A 13955-nucleotide genomic window follows, 5' to 3' on the forward strand; every position below is an offset into this window, starting at 1 on the left:
CCAATAACCCAAATCCCATTAACCCCAAACCCCAATCAACCAAACCCCAATAACCCAACCCCAAATAACACAACCCCAATAACCCCCACCCCAATCACTCAAACCCCAATCACCCAAACCCCAGCAACCCAAACCCAAATAACCCAAACCCCAATCCCCAAACCCCAATAACCCAAACCCCAATAACCCCCACCCCAATAATCCAAACCCCAATAACCCAACCCAAATAACCCCAATCCCAATAACCCCAACCCGAATAACCCAAACCCCAGTCCCCAAACCCCAATCACCCAACCCAATAACCCAAACCCCAATAACCCAAAACCCAATGACCCAAACCCCAATAACCCAAACCCTATTAACCCAAACCCCAAATAACCCAAATCCCAATAACCCAAACCCCAATAACCCAAACCCAAATAACCCAAACCCCATTACCCAAACCCCAATAACCCCAACCCCATCCTGTTGCTGTTCCCTGGGTGCTTTTGGGATGGGGCGATTTTCCTGGGATTCCTGGAGAACAGGGATTCCTCTCATCTCCTCCCTGAACCGCCCCAGGTGCTTTGGGTTGGAAAGGAAACCTCTCCCTGTGCTTGGGACAGCAGGGGTGGAGTGACAGAAAATTCCAGAGCCTGGATTCCCAAAAAAAAAGATCCAAGCTCCCTGCATCCGTGGGGGATGAGCCTTTTGGGATTTTTGCCCCACGCGTGTCCCCTCTGGTTCTGTCACCTCGCTCTGGGCGCAAACGCGAGCCCAGGAAGAAGAACTTTTTTAATTAACTCCAATTAAAAATCCCTTGGCGGCGCCTTTCCCTTGGCGTGCGATTTAATTCCCGCACCTCCTTTCCCCCTTCCTGACAACCGCAGCCCGCTGACATTTGTGTTCCCGGTGAAACGCCGGGAATTACATTTGGATCAACACGTTTGGTTCTTAAACCCCGAAAGTAATTATCTTTTCTCATCTGCAACGGGTGGAAATATTATTCCATTAATCATTAAGCAGCTCTGGTGGCACCGTGGATTTTCACCTCAGCTTCTCCCCGTGGCCAGGAACTTTTTTTTGGTGGGAACTGCTTCAGGTAGGATGAGAATTCCCAGGGATGGACACCTGCAAAAATCATGGTTAAATTCCTTTTGGGTTTGCCTTGGAGGAAAACTCAGCTCCCACTTCCCTGGGGACACACCCAGGCCCGCTCTGGGAGGGATTCCCAGGAGGAAATGGAAAAAGGGAATCAATAACAGAAAAGGGAATGTCTCCGTGGCAATGCAGATCCCTCCTGCTCAGGCGCCAGGAATTTTTGGGAATGCGGGACTTGGTACCTCAGACACCACCGAGGAGTAAAACTGCTCCTCCCGCCCCTGCTGCTCAGCGGGTCCTCTCCCGCTGGCACCGCTTCCCCTCCTCTGGAATAACAGCCGGAATTCTCTCTTTTCCAGGCTCCGGCTGGACACCCCACGCGGCATCCCGAGGATTGGAAGTTCCCGTTTTTCTGGATGCGAGGAGGAAGGCGCTGCTCCCTTTTTGGGGGGCTGGTTCCTGCCCTGCGCCTGCTGTTCTCCCTGCTCCCGTTTTTCCCAGCTCTCTGCTCTCACCCTCCCCAATCCCAAAATTTCCCGGGCAGATCTGGGAAGCACTTGGTGCTCTCTCCTCTCATTCCACACTCGGCCACAGACGGTGCTGTCGAGGTTTGTTGGTATTTTCTATCTCGCTGCCCTCCCAAAACTCCTCGTCCCGCCTCCAGACGCGGCTCATCCTCCTTGGAGCGCCTGGCTCAGCGAATGAAAAGTCACCGGGAATTTTTCCCAGCGCATCCCAAGGCTCCTCCAGGCTGGCGCTGGCTTTGATGGGCTTCGAGTGTGGCACACCGGGCGAGGCTGAAACCACCCCAAATAAACGCAGATTAAACCCTTGTCGTTATTTCTGGGATTTGGAATGGGCACGGATTCCTCTGGGATCGCTCTGAGCGCGGTTCCCTCCCAGAGCCGCGTGGGCAGCGCGGGAGGAGGAATGAGCTTGGAATTTTTGGGATGCGGACCCCAAGGGAGGTCCCTGGTGGTGACTCGGGAATTGTCACTGTCTGATCATCAGTTGTCACCAGCTGTCGGCGACAGCGACACAAACCGCACCCCAAACCCAGCTGGGTGTTGATCCCCCCCCCCGGGGTGTGAGTAAATTCAAATTTGGGATAATGAACAGGGATTGCTCCCGCATTCCTGAATCCCGGCACGACGGAGAGTCGAGTTTGTGTCAATTCCTCCGCGCCACTGGGTGAAGATGTGCGGGGACAGAACGCTCCGATGTCCCCAGTGTCCCCAGAGTCACCAGTGTTCCCAGTGTCCCCAGTGTCCCCAGTGTTCCCAGTGTCCCCAGAGTCACCAGTGTTCCCAATGTCCCCAGTGTCCCCAGAGTCACCAGTGTCCCCAGTGTCCCCAGTGTCCCCAATGTCCCCAGAGTCACCAGTGTCCCCAGTGTCCCCAGTGTCCCCAGTGTCCCCAAATGTCCCCAGTGTCCACAGTGTCCCTAGCGTCCCCAATGTCCCCAGTGTCCCCCCAGTGTCCCCCCAATGTCCCCAATGTCCCCAGTGTCACCCAGTGCCCCAATGTCCCCATTGTCCCCAGTGTCCCCAGTGCCCTCAGTGTCCCCAGTGTACCTCCAATGTCCCCACTGTCCCCAGTGTCCCCAGTGTCCCCAGTGCCCCCAATGTCCCCAATGTCCCCAGAGTCCCCAATGCCCCCAGTCCCCCCAGTGTTCCCAGTGTCCCCAGTGTCCCCAATGTCCCAAGTGTACCCAGTCCCCCCAGTGTCCCCAGTCCCCCCATGTCCCCAATGTCCCCAGTGTCCCCAGTGCCCTCAGTGTCCCCAATATCCCCAATCCCCTTAATGTCCCCAGTGTCCCCAGTGCCCCCAGTGTCCCCAGTGTCCCCAGTGTCCCCAGTGCCCCCAATGTCCCCAGTGTCCCCAGTGTCCCCAATGTGCCCCCAATGTCCCCAATGTCCCCAGTGTCTCCAGTGACCCCAGTGTCCCCAGTGTCCCCAGTGTCCCAAATGTCCCCAGTGTCTCCAGTGCCCCCAGTGCTCACAGTGTCCACAATGTCCTCAGTGTCCCCAGTGCCCCCAATGCCCCCAGTCCCCCCAGTGTCCCCAGTGACCCCAGTGTCCCCAATGTCCCCAGTGTCCCCAGTGTCCCCAGTATCCCCAGTGTCCCCAGTGTCCCCAGTGTCCCCAGTGTCCCCAGTGTCCCCAGTGTTCCCATTGTCCCCAGTGTCCCCAATGTCCCAGTGTCCCCAGTGTCCCAAATGTCCCCAGTATCCCCAGTGCCCCCAGTGTCCCCAATGTCCGCAATGTCCCCAGTATCCCCAGTGTCGCCAATGTCCCCAGTGTACTCAATGTCCCCAGTCCCCCCAGTGTCCCCAGTGTCCCCACTGTCCCCAGTGTCCCCAGTGTCGCCAATGTCCCAGTGTCCCAGTGTCCCCAGTGTCCCCAGCACACGGATGGCGCTGTCGCCGTCCCCATTGCTCCCTGCCGGGCGGGATGAATCCGTGGATGCGCCGCCTCCTCCTCTCCATCTCCGCAATTCCACGCTGCTGGAATTCCTCCCTTCCCTCCATCTCCCGCCGCGGGGACGGGCGGGCGCTCCGCACCGAACCCCAAAGAGGATCGGGGCCGGGCAGGGGCTGTCCCCAGTGTCCCCGTGTCCCTCCCCTCGTGTCACCTGCGTCCCCTCCCGTCCCTTATCCAGCAGCGCCGCCGCGCGGCCATCCCGCCCTCGGGGGTGGCTTTGGGGACACCCACGGCGCCTCGGCGTCCCCTCCCCACCATCCTTGGGGTCGAGAAAACACGGGGAGCGCCCCCGGGGCGCTGCTGGGCAGCGGGGAACCCCCCACGGGTGATTTTTGGGGGGCTCGGGGGGGTTTGATTGGCCCGTCTCCCCCCGCAGCCCCCCGGCTCCTCAATGGCCCCGCCGGGAGTTGCGCTGGCGCTGGGTAAATATTGGCTCAGCCTCCCCCCGGAGCAGCCCCGAAAAACCCACAGCGCGCCCGCCTAAGCCCTACGGTCAACAGGGGAAGGGGGGAAGGCACGGCGGGGAGAAAACCGGGAAAAAACAGGGGGGAAAATGGAATTCAGAGCGGGCCGGAGCCCCGCATCGCCACCAGCCCCGCCCCGGGGGATGCGCGGGCTGGGGGCAGCTCTCCCGTTTTCCTTCCCATCCCTTATTCCCCCTTTTTCTGCTTTCTCTGGTTGTTTTTCCTCCCTTGCATTTTTCTTCTTTTGTTTTGTCATCTTTTCCCCTTTTCTCTCTTCGCTCTTCCCTTTTAAAATTCCCTTTTTCGTTGTTTCTTTTCCCTCCCCCCTTTTATTTTTCTCTTCCCCTTCCCCTTCCTTTTAATTTTTATCTCTTATTAACCGCTTCACCTTTTTAAAATTTCTCCTTCCATTCTTCATTTTTCCCCTTATTTTCGTTATATTTTTTTTCTTAATTAATTAATTTATTTCCTCCCCCCCCTTTTTTTTTTTTTTTTTTTCCCTTCCCTTTTTAATTTCTCTCCCGCCTTGCACAACCAGGAGCCCGGACAAGAAAGGGCCGTTTCTCCGGGAGGCAGCGGGACGTGCCAGCCGGGCTGGCGGTACCGCGCAGGGAGGCGGCAGCTGCAGCCCGGCCCTTCCCTCAATCGCTGCCTTGTTCTCCGCAGCGCGGCCGCGCAGCGCGGCTCCGCGGGCTCGGGGCTTTTTTTTTTATTTATTTTTGGGGTGGGGGGAGGATATTTCCTGTGAAATGAGAGAGAAACTTGTCAGCGGCCGCTGCGAGAAGAGGAGAGTCTCTGTTGGTCATCAAAGGGAGAGCAGAGCGGGATTCTTTCTCCTTGCGCCCCCTCTTTCTTCCTTTTTTTTTTTTTTTTTTTTTTTTCTTTCCCCCTTTTTTCATTCTTTTTTTTTTTTTTTTTCCAGAATAGATATAGCACGAATTTTTAATTCGCCTGCCTTTCACAGACAACAATGCCGGGTTTGAAAGCCGGGCACAATTTGGGTTTTGTCAGGGGTCCCCGGCCCAGCTGGCCATATGGGACACAACATGTAGAACACGCCGAACAATGAGCGCGAGTGACAGCCCGAACAAAACGCGGGGGACACCGCTCCCTGACATCAATGAGCCCCAAAAAACCAGGCGGGCGAGGCTCTGCCCCCCTTCCCGCAGCGCCTCTCCCGCTTTTTCGCCGCTGCTTTGGCTCCCTCGGCTCGTTAATATGCACGCCTCTAACATGCTCACCTCCCTGCCTCCCCCATTGTGCTGCTCTCTGAAGTCTACTGTATATTGTGCGAAGATAGACTGGAGCCGCAGATATAAGGCCACGGAGGTTAGGGCCACACAACTGCTTTGATAGACTCGCCTCGGCCCGAGGGGAAGGAGGAAAAAAAAAAAAAAAAAGAAGAAAAAAAAAAAAAAAAAAAAAAAGAGGGAAAAAAAAGTGGATTTTATTTTTTTTTTTTTTAATAAAAAAAATGAGTAAGAAGGAAAAAAAAATGATGTTTTTTTTCCGTCTCTCCGCTCCTGGCTCGCACGCCGGGTTTGGAGAAGGGAAAAGCGGCGCTGGCCCGTGTCCCGCTCAGGTTCGGGACAGCAGCGGAGATTCCCGGCTCTGGGAGCGGCTGCCGAGCCCGAGGAGATCCGGCGGTTTGGGGAAGGAGCGATGGGAAGGAAAAAGTGCGGAAAAGATTAAAAACCCCGACGGCGGCGCGGAGACATCCCGGATTTCGCGGGGCTGGGATTTCGCGGGGCTGGGATTTCGCGGGACTGGGATTTCGCGGGATTGGGATTTCGCGGGATTGGGATTTCGCGGGACTGGGATTTCCCGGGACTGGGATTTCGCGGGATTGGGATTTCGCGGGATTGGGATTTCGCGGGACTGGGATGCTGCCGGGCCCGTCCCGATGGTTCCTTTGGCATCGAACCGCCCCGTCCCGGCCGGGCTCAGCCCCACGGCTCCGGACAAAAGCGTCTTTGGGTTTGTTTTCGTTTTCCGGAGCATCTTTAGCAGCCTGAAAACCGCCGGGTTTCTGTCCCGTTCCAACCCCGCCTCGCCTCTCTCTTATCCTCCGATTTTTTGGGGGTGTTATTCCCTGGTTAACCCTTTTCCTGCCCTGCCGGCGCTTTCCCCGAGGGCTGACCCCGAAATTTCGCTCCCCATCCCCGAGGCGCTGCCGGTACCCAAATCCTCTCAGGAGACAAAACAGAAAAAATAAATTCTCCCCTCTCCTTTTTTTTTTTTTTTTTTTTTTTTTTTCGTTTGTTTGTTTGGGACATCACCAAAACAAGCCGGTTTTTTTCCCCAAAACAATAAAAATAATAATAATAATCCGGGTGGGTGGATGGAGGCCCCTCGGATGTCACCCCGCGGGGACACGGGCACGGCCGCCAAGAAAAAGTCGCACAAAACCTTCCCGTCGTTGTCACCGCTGCTTTCCCTACTAATACTCATCGAAACGCAGCTTTAAAAATAAATTTTAAAAAAATTAAACGCCTTATTAAACGGCGGGGGATGCTCAAGGGGCTTCGGCGGCCGCGGGGATTTTTCCTCCGCTCGGGAATGGCCCCAAAATCGGAGAGAGAGAACGGAGCGCCCCGGCCGCAGCGACAGCGACGGCGACAAGGTGTAAAAAGTGTAAAAACACCCCCGGCAGCAGCTGCCGGGACCGCAGATCGCGCTCGAAGGGGTGCCCCGCACCCCCGTTCCTCACAAAATCACAGGAGCAGCTGGGGGGGGTTTTATTCTTTATTTTTTTCCTTTTTTTTTTTGTTTTTTTGGTTTGTAATTCTGACGGTCTCCCCCCCCTCCCCTTTTTTTTCCTCTTTTATTTTAGTTGTAGGTAGACAGGACCACTCTGAATGGCGCAAAAAATTTCTGTAAACAATGACGCACAAAAAACACCTCCCCTCCCTTACCCCCCTCAGCCTCCCCCCCCAAACGAAACCGAACGCCCCCCCAAAAAAAAAATCGGAGGGGGAAAAGAAACGGCAGAGGGAAAAAAACTCCATAATAATAATAATAATAATAATAGCAATAATAATAATAATAGCAATAATAATAATAATAATAATAATAGCGTTTCCCTCGCCATTCCTTCCCCCGCAGTTTTAATTTTTTTTTTTAAATTTTCGGAGCATCAGTCTGTCTCCTCCTCTCTCTCTCTCTCGCGCCGTGCCCGGCTTTTTTTTTTTTTTTTTTTTTTTTTTGGCGGGGGGGAGTTTTTTTACCAGGTCCATTGCTGCGCCTGCACCAAGTGGTGCGCTGTGGGGTACTGGGGGCTGCCGGCCGCGCTGTACTGCGCGTTGTACTGCATGTGCTGCTGCAGGGACTGCGCGCTGTACGCCGAGAACGGGATGCCCGCCTGGAACGTGGCGGCCGCCAAGTCCTGAGCTTTGAGCGTGTGGCAGGGCTTGCCGTCCCTGACCAGCACCGGCACGGCCACCCGCCGCGGCGAGGGGAGAGGAGTCACTTCCATACCTTTCTCGGCCCGGGCCCGCTTCATCTTGTAGCGGTGGTTCTGGAACCAGATCTTCACCTGCGTGGGGGTCAGGCGGATCAGGCTGGCCAGGTGCTCCCGCTCCGGCGCCGACAGGTACCGCTGCTGCCGGAACCGCCGCTCCAGCTCGTAGGTCTGCGCCTTGGAGAAGAGCACCCTCCTCTTCCTCTTCTTGCCCGCGTCCCCGCCGCCCGCCGCTTCCTTCTCGTTGTCGGGCGACTCGTCTGCCGACGGCTCCGGAGATTTGGCCGAGGGGTCCTGGCCGCCGCCGCCGGCTGCTAGACCGTGCACTGCGGACAAGCCAGCGGGGGTCAGGGGGGAGCCCCTCCCGCAGCCCGGGACGGCGGGATGGAGGCCGGCAGCACAGAGCGAACCTCCATCCATCCACCCATCCATCCATCCATCCACCCATCCATCCCTCCATCCCTCCATCCACCCACCCATCCCTCCCCACCGCGCCCCTCGCCCCGGCCACTCACGGGAGTACTGGATGCCCTCGGCGCTCGCCAGCCAGCGCGTGTAGGGATTATCGCTGTTATCATAGAAAGGGCTCTTCAAAGGCAGCGTCGGAACAGTGTCCAAGGGGCTTTGCCCCAAAACTCCCGCTTTCCGCGGCGGCTCGGGCGCCTCGCTCTCCTCCTCGCCGCCCTCCGCCGAGCCGTCCTCATCGTTGGTGTCGGGCAGGTCCAAAATGTCCTTCACCGAGAAGCCCGTCTTTGTGTTGGTCAGAGACATGTTCCGGCCAAATTCCGCCTCGGGAAAGTTGGAGCCGCAGCTCCGGGTCGCGGCTGGGCGCGCACACGGCGAGCGGCGCCGCGCGGGGACGCGGGGAGGGACGGGCACGCGTGGAGAAGGGGGCAAAAAACACGGTGATAACAACACTAAAATAATGATAACGATGTGGGTTTATAGAAAAATAAGCGGCCGTAGAGACGGGTCTCTCTGCGGTGCTGGCGGTTGTTCTGCCACGGGGGAAAATTCCAGCAGCTGGTTTCGGGAATAGTTTGTAACTCCAGGAAAAAAAAAAAAAAAAAAAAAAAAAAAATTAAAGGAAAAAAAAAAAAAAATTAGACGAAGGGGACAGACGCCAAAAAAAAAAAAAAAAAAAATCACTTCTGGATCTGGTTCAGCCGCGCCGAACCCGCGCCTGCCGCTGGAAAATCCCGAGCCATTGCTGGAGCGAGGAGTCCATATAAGGCTGGTCCCCGCACATGAACCTGCCGAGAGGAGAGAGAAAAAAAACCCACATTAAACCCAGGAAAGGTTGGCCACGTGTGGGCGGGTCTTGGAAGTCAAGTGGATGAAGACAGTGTTTGCAGATGTGAAATTGCGGGTTTTGGGCGAGCTCCGAGCTTCCACCATTGGTGATGAGTGGTATAACGTGTCAGTTAATTACCGGCGCGGGGAGGGCCCTCGGAGCCGGGGGGGGGAGGGAGGGAGGGGGCGAGGGAAGGAGGGAAGGAGGGAGGCAGAGAGGGAGGGAGGGGGCGACTTCCCAGCTTTTTTTTTTTTTTTTTTTTTTTTTTTTTTTTTTTTTTTTTTTTTTTTAAGGGCACTATTTACATACAAAGAGCTCCGCACCAGCCCGACGCGCTCCGCACGCTCCAAACTCTATTTTTTTTCCCCCAACCCTCCGAAACAAGAGAGGAAAATTTTTAAAAAATCAAATATCAATAATCCTAATAAACACTAATAATTTGCGGCGGGGGGCTGTTCCCACAGGCGCTCAGGCTGCGCCGCTCAGATGGCAAGAGCCCAACTTATCTAACCCTCCTAGGTCAATATTTTGGTTGGGGCTTAGGGATGAGCGCTGGAAATTAAACAGCCACTAATTGATTCTAGTTCGCTCCGAAATGAAGCGAACTGGCAGAACGCGATGGCCCGGCGAGATCCGCGGGCTTGTTTGGAGAGGTCTCATTGATTTCGCCACCTCCTTCCCGGGGAATGAATGCGCAGCCCGTTGGGATCCTTCGATGGACTCGGACACCGCTGAATTATTTTTTTTTTTTTTCCATTTTTTTTGCTTTTTCAGGACCTAGGGAAGGAGGGACAGGCACCGCCGCCCCAGGTGTCACCAGCTCCTCCGAGCTGCCCGGAGCGGGATGTTGAGACCCCCCCCAACTTCTCTCTGCCCGCCACCAACTTTTATTTTTATTTTTATTTCCCTTCTCCCTTCCCGCTGCTCTCCTGGCGGGGCAGGGCCCTCATCACCTTCCTTTTCCCTTCTCCTCCTCCTCTTTCCCTTTCCTTTCCCCTTTCCCTTGTTTCCCATCCCTGATGGAGATGATGCGGCGTTCGGACAATTCCCCCCCTGATTCCTGAGCAGGAAAAGTTCCCCCGGGGTGGGGGAAGGATCCTTCCTCCTCCTCCTCCTCCTCCTCTCCCAGCCCCCAGCCTGCCTCCCATAAAGTATGTGATGTGGCTGACAATGCACAGCGATTTTTTTTTTTTCTCTCTCTTTTCCCCCTCTTCTTCTTCTTCTTCTTTTTTTTTTTTTTTTTTTTTTAAGCGAGCCCCTTGCGCGCATCCTGGGTGGTCGTCCCCGCGCAAACACAAATACAACCCGACGGCTAAGCTGGGGACAATGTCCGCAATGTAGACAAATGTCCGGCTCCTGTTGGAACCCTTTGTCTGGGCGCAGTTTTTGCATTTATTTCAGTGGCGAAATAATACGTGATTGACGCCCTCTTTCAGCGCGCCCTAACTGTTGGGAATAAATCTGAGCTTGTTCCTAGTTGTCATGGTATTCAACCGCGCTCAATGGATATCTCTTCATCCATTGCGGGCTCCTCCTCGATATCGGGGGAACCCCGCGCCCATTCCCACTGAATCCCCAATTTAGGGCCCCCCTCCCCGGCTCGGGTGGGGTTTAAATAAAGGAAAAAAAGAGGGGGGGGAAAAGGAGAGGGGAGGGCGGCGATAATCGCGATGGGGATCCGAGACAGAGCATCCCGTGGGGGCAGCCGCCGCCGTTTAATAATAATAATAATAATAATAATAATAATAATAATAATAATAATAATAATAATAATAATAATAATGGTGATGATGATGATGATGATTGATGATGATGATGATGATGATGATGATGATGATGGTGGTGATGAACCCCCTGTCAGCCGGACACAGCCCCGGGGGTCGCGACCTTCTCCTTCCCGCCCCCCCCGCCACGCGTGGGCCTCGCTGAGCCAGGACACCGTGACGTCACCGGCGGGGAGGGGGTGTGACGTCAGAGCCGCCTCTGACGTCAGGAGGGGTCGCGGGGCCGGGTGAAAACCCGACGGCAGCGCCGCGGCTGTCGCGACAGAGGCGGGGGGATCGCGGTGCCCCGTCCCTCTCCCCGGGCTGGTGGCAAGGCGAAGCGTTTAATTTCAATTTAAATTTCAATTTCAGTTTTAATTTCAATTTAAATTTCAATTTTTATTTCAATTCCCCCCCCGTTTCAGCGCAGGCCGCGGCTGAGTGAGTGGTGGCCGTGGCTCTGCCCACGCGTGGCTCCCACCTCCCTCCCTTCGCCTTAAACCTGAATTTTTTCTTTTTGGCGACGGGGAAAGGACAGGAGGGAGTCACGCGTGGGCTCTGCTTTAAACCCCTTTTCTCGCCTTTTCCCCTCCCCATCGCTGCCCTGGAACCTTGCTCAGCTCTGAGCCAGCAATTATATCAAATATATAAATATATATTTATATATTTATGGTATTGCCGGGTATAATGATGTATAAAAACCGCAGGGAAGGCTCTGGGCTCGTCTCCCTCCCCTCCCTGCCCGTCTCCATCCCCACTCCCGACAAGTGGATCAATTTATTGTCCGATGGAGCCGAAGATGCGCGATCTGCTTTTCCCTCCCCTCCGGCCCGCAAACCAACACGCGGAGCGGGGGCTGCACCTTGCGGCTCGGCCCGGATTAGCGGAGCCCGCACAAAGCCTTTGTTAAAGGACAGGTTGATTTTATCTCCTAGAGCGAGATCCGCTCGCAGTGAATGGGCACAGGGAAGAGCAGCCCGGGGACAGGGGAGAGAAAATAGAAAAAAACCCAAATTTTAAAAAATCAGAGTGAAACCATCTCAGAGGAGCGGAGCACTGAGGGGTTTAAATCGCATTTTTCAGCGCTGATTCTGCTGCTGGCCATGCCAGGCCACGAAATTGCCACGCACACCAGCCAGGGAAAGAGGGAGAGCAACAAAAAAATAATAATATAAAAATTATATTTCCTAAAATCAACGTGAATCGGAGCCTCCCGAATCCCGCGGCGCTTGCGGGAACTTAATAGTGACGGAGTTTCTGAAATTCCCGGCTGGAAAAATGGCATTAGCAAAGGCGGTGAGGATGTTTCGGGGGAAAAGAAAAAATAAATTAAAAAAAGGAGTCAGCAGCTATGGGAGCTCCAGAAAAACCCCCTCCGCCCCCCAAAAAAGCCGGCCTGCCTTTCTCCAGCAGACAATTAATTCTTCTCCAGGACACAGGAATCCAAATGAGCCTCCCTATTCTCACGATTGCTCTATCTCCTTCCCCCCGAAGCTTCAAAGGCGGAGAAATCCTTCCCAACCCACCGATATTCCTCCTAAACCTGGAGATGCGGATCTGCCCCGCGGCCGAGCTCCCGAATTGTGACAGAAATTGGGATTTTCCCCCCTTCTGCTCCCTGGGGGCCGGCGGGGTTATGGCAGAGCCGGAGGGCACATGTTAGGGCTTTGATAAGTGCACTTTAATGAGATTTTGGAAATTATTGCCCATAGTGACGGAGGCAGCGGGGCACAAAGGCGGGAGCCCGCAGCCCCCCGAGCCGCATTTTGGCTGATTGAATTCCCCCTAAGCCCGGCCCGCGGCTCCTTTCCCCTTCCCAGCCTATTCCAAACCGCTTTATTCGCCGGACAAGCCGGGGCTGACCCCCCCGGAGCCGCGTCTCTAATGATTAAACGTGTCCCAACGAGATTAAGCTTTGTCAGAAATGATTTTTTTTTTTTCTTTTTCTCCTCGGCCGGGAAACGCCGCGGGGCCAAGGCGGCGCGGCGGGATTGACTCTCTTATCTGAATTCTGGCCACCGGGCGGGGGGTGCGGGAGCCTCCCGGGGCCACCGGGGCTGGCTGGGGACGGGTCCAAGAGCCGCGGGCGAGCCGGGGGCACACGCGTGGCACGGGCAGGGGTGACGGAGGAGGGGGCGCCGGTCATTCCCCGTCCTCTGGCGGGCTCTGCCGTCTCAGCCGAGAAGTGTCCCGCAGCCCGGGGCGGGGGGGAGCCCCCCACCCGCGACCGTGACCGCGTGGCAGCGCGCTCAGCCCCAAAATCCCCTTCCCCGCCTGCTGCTCCCGCCGGAGCTCACCTGGGGGAGCCCCCGAAACCCCTTCGGCACTCACCTGGGCGGGGGTCCCCCCGCGGCGCCACCTGCGCGGGGCTCACCTGGCCGGGGGGGGTCCCTAGCAGGGGGGGGGACCCCACCCCCGCATTGTCTCCGCGCTGGTCCCTCCGGCCTCACATCCCCCGCGCGGCTCCGCGGCCGCAAATTGGGAAAGCGGCGCCGGCACGCCGGTCCCTGGGTGGCTCTTTTAAGGCTGAGCCGGCCCCTCTCTCCCCCCGGGGGGCAGAGCCCTCCCCCAGACCCCCCTTTTCCAGAGGAGCCGCTGCTCGCGGCCCCCCCCGGCTCCCCCCGGCTCGCCTCGGTAGCCAGGGCGGCCGAGCAGCCAGATGTGGCACGTTATTGATGCGGGGAGGCTCGTTTACACTAGATACGAGCCCGATCCGGCCGCTGATAGCGCCCGTGGGCGGGAGATCGCAGCCGCGCTGCCTCCCCCCCCGCCCTCTCCTTTTTGGGGTTTCTTTTTGGGTTTTAACACCTTTGTTAATTATTTGGGAGGGAGGCGAAGCAGCGCTGGCGGAGGGTGGCGCCGCCCGAATTCCCCGCGGGATGGAATGCTGGAATATCCGGCCCAAAAAACACCCCACGTGCCCGATATTCCCAAATATCCCCATCCTGGCTCCTGCCGAATGTACGATCCCACCGGAATTCCAGAGAGCATGGAGAGCTCCAGGCTGCCCACAGGGGCGTCCTGAGCATCCCATGTCCCTTCCACAGGATTCCTGCGTGGCACGGACGGAGCCCCTTCCCCATCCCGCCTGGAAAAGACCTTGGAGCGCTGTGAAAATCCCCCGGGAGAAACCCCCCGGCCGCAGAGCTGCCCGCAGATAAAGTGATTGATCCCCGCAGCGATCAATAAAGGTCTCGTTGCAGGCAATTAATAACTTGGCCGAGCTTGTTTTGTTTTGGATAGAGTGCCCGGATTGCCGAGAGGGAGTGAAACTGAAGAGGGGTGGGGGGAGAGAAAACAATCCTGTAATTTCACATAAAAATACCGAACGGTTTGCAGACGAGCTCATTTGCATAAATGATCTTCATTTGCATAAACCCGCAGGATTCTTGGATTTTCACTGCAGGAAATT

At 56.1% G+C, this 13955-nt stretch overlaps 1 protein-coding gene across 1 annotated transcript; it reads right to left on the reverse strand.

Moving 5' to 3' along the window:
* Positions 1–7230: 7230 nt before the first annotated feature.
* NKX2-2 (NK2 homeobox 2) lies at positions 7231–13018 on the reverse strand. The gene is made up of 3 exons (XM_056487602.1): positions 12875–13018; positions 8002–8739; positions 7231–7812 (listed from the first exon to the last, which is right to left on the reverse strand). Exons 2-3 carry the CDS (start codon positions 8255–8257, stop codon positions 7250–7252), a joined length of 819 nt encoding a protein of 272 aa, XP_056343577.1. The 5' UTR covers positions 8258–8739; positions 12875–13018; the 3' UTR covers positions 7231–7249.
* Between the last annotated feature and the right edge of the window lie 937 nt (positions 13019–13955).

Source organism: Oenanthe melanoleuca, chromosome 3 (assembly GCF_029582105.1).
Source record: "Oenanthe melanoleuca isolate GR-GAL-2019-014 chromosome 3, OMel1.0, whole genome shotgun sequence".
Taxonomy (NCBI): domain Eukaryota; kingdom Metazoa; phylum Chordata; class Aves; order Passeriformes; family Muscicapidae; genus Oenanthe; species Oenanthe melanoleuca.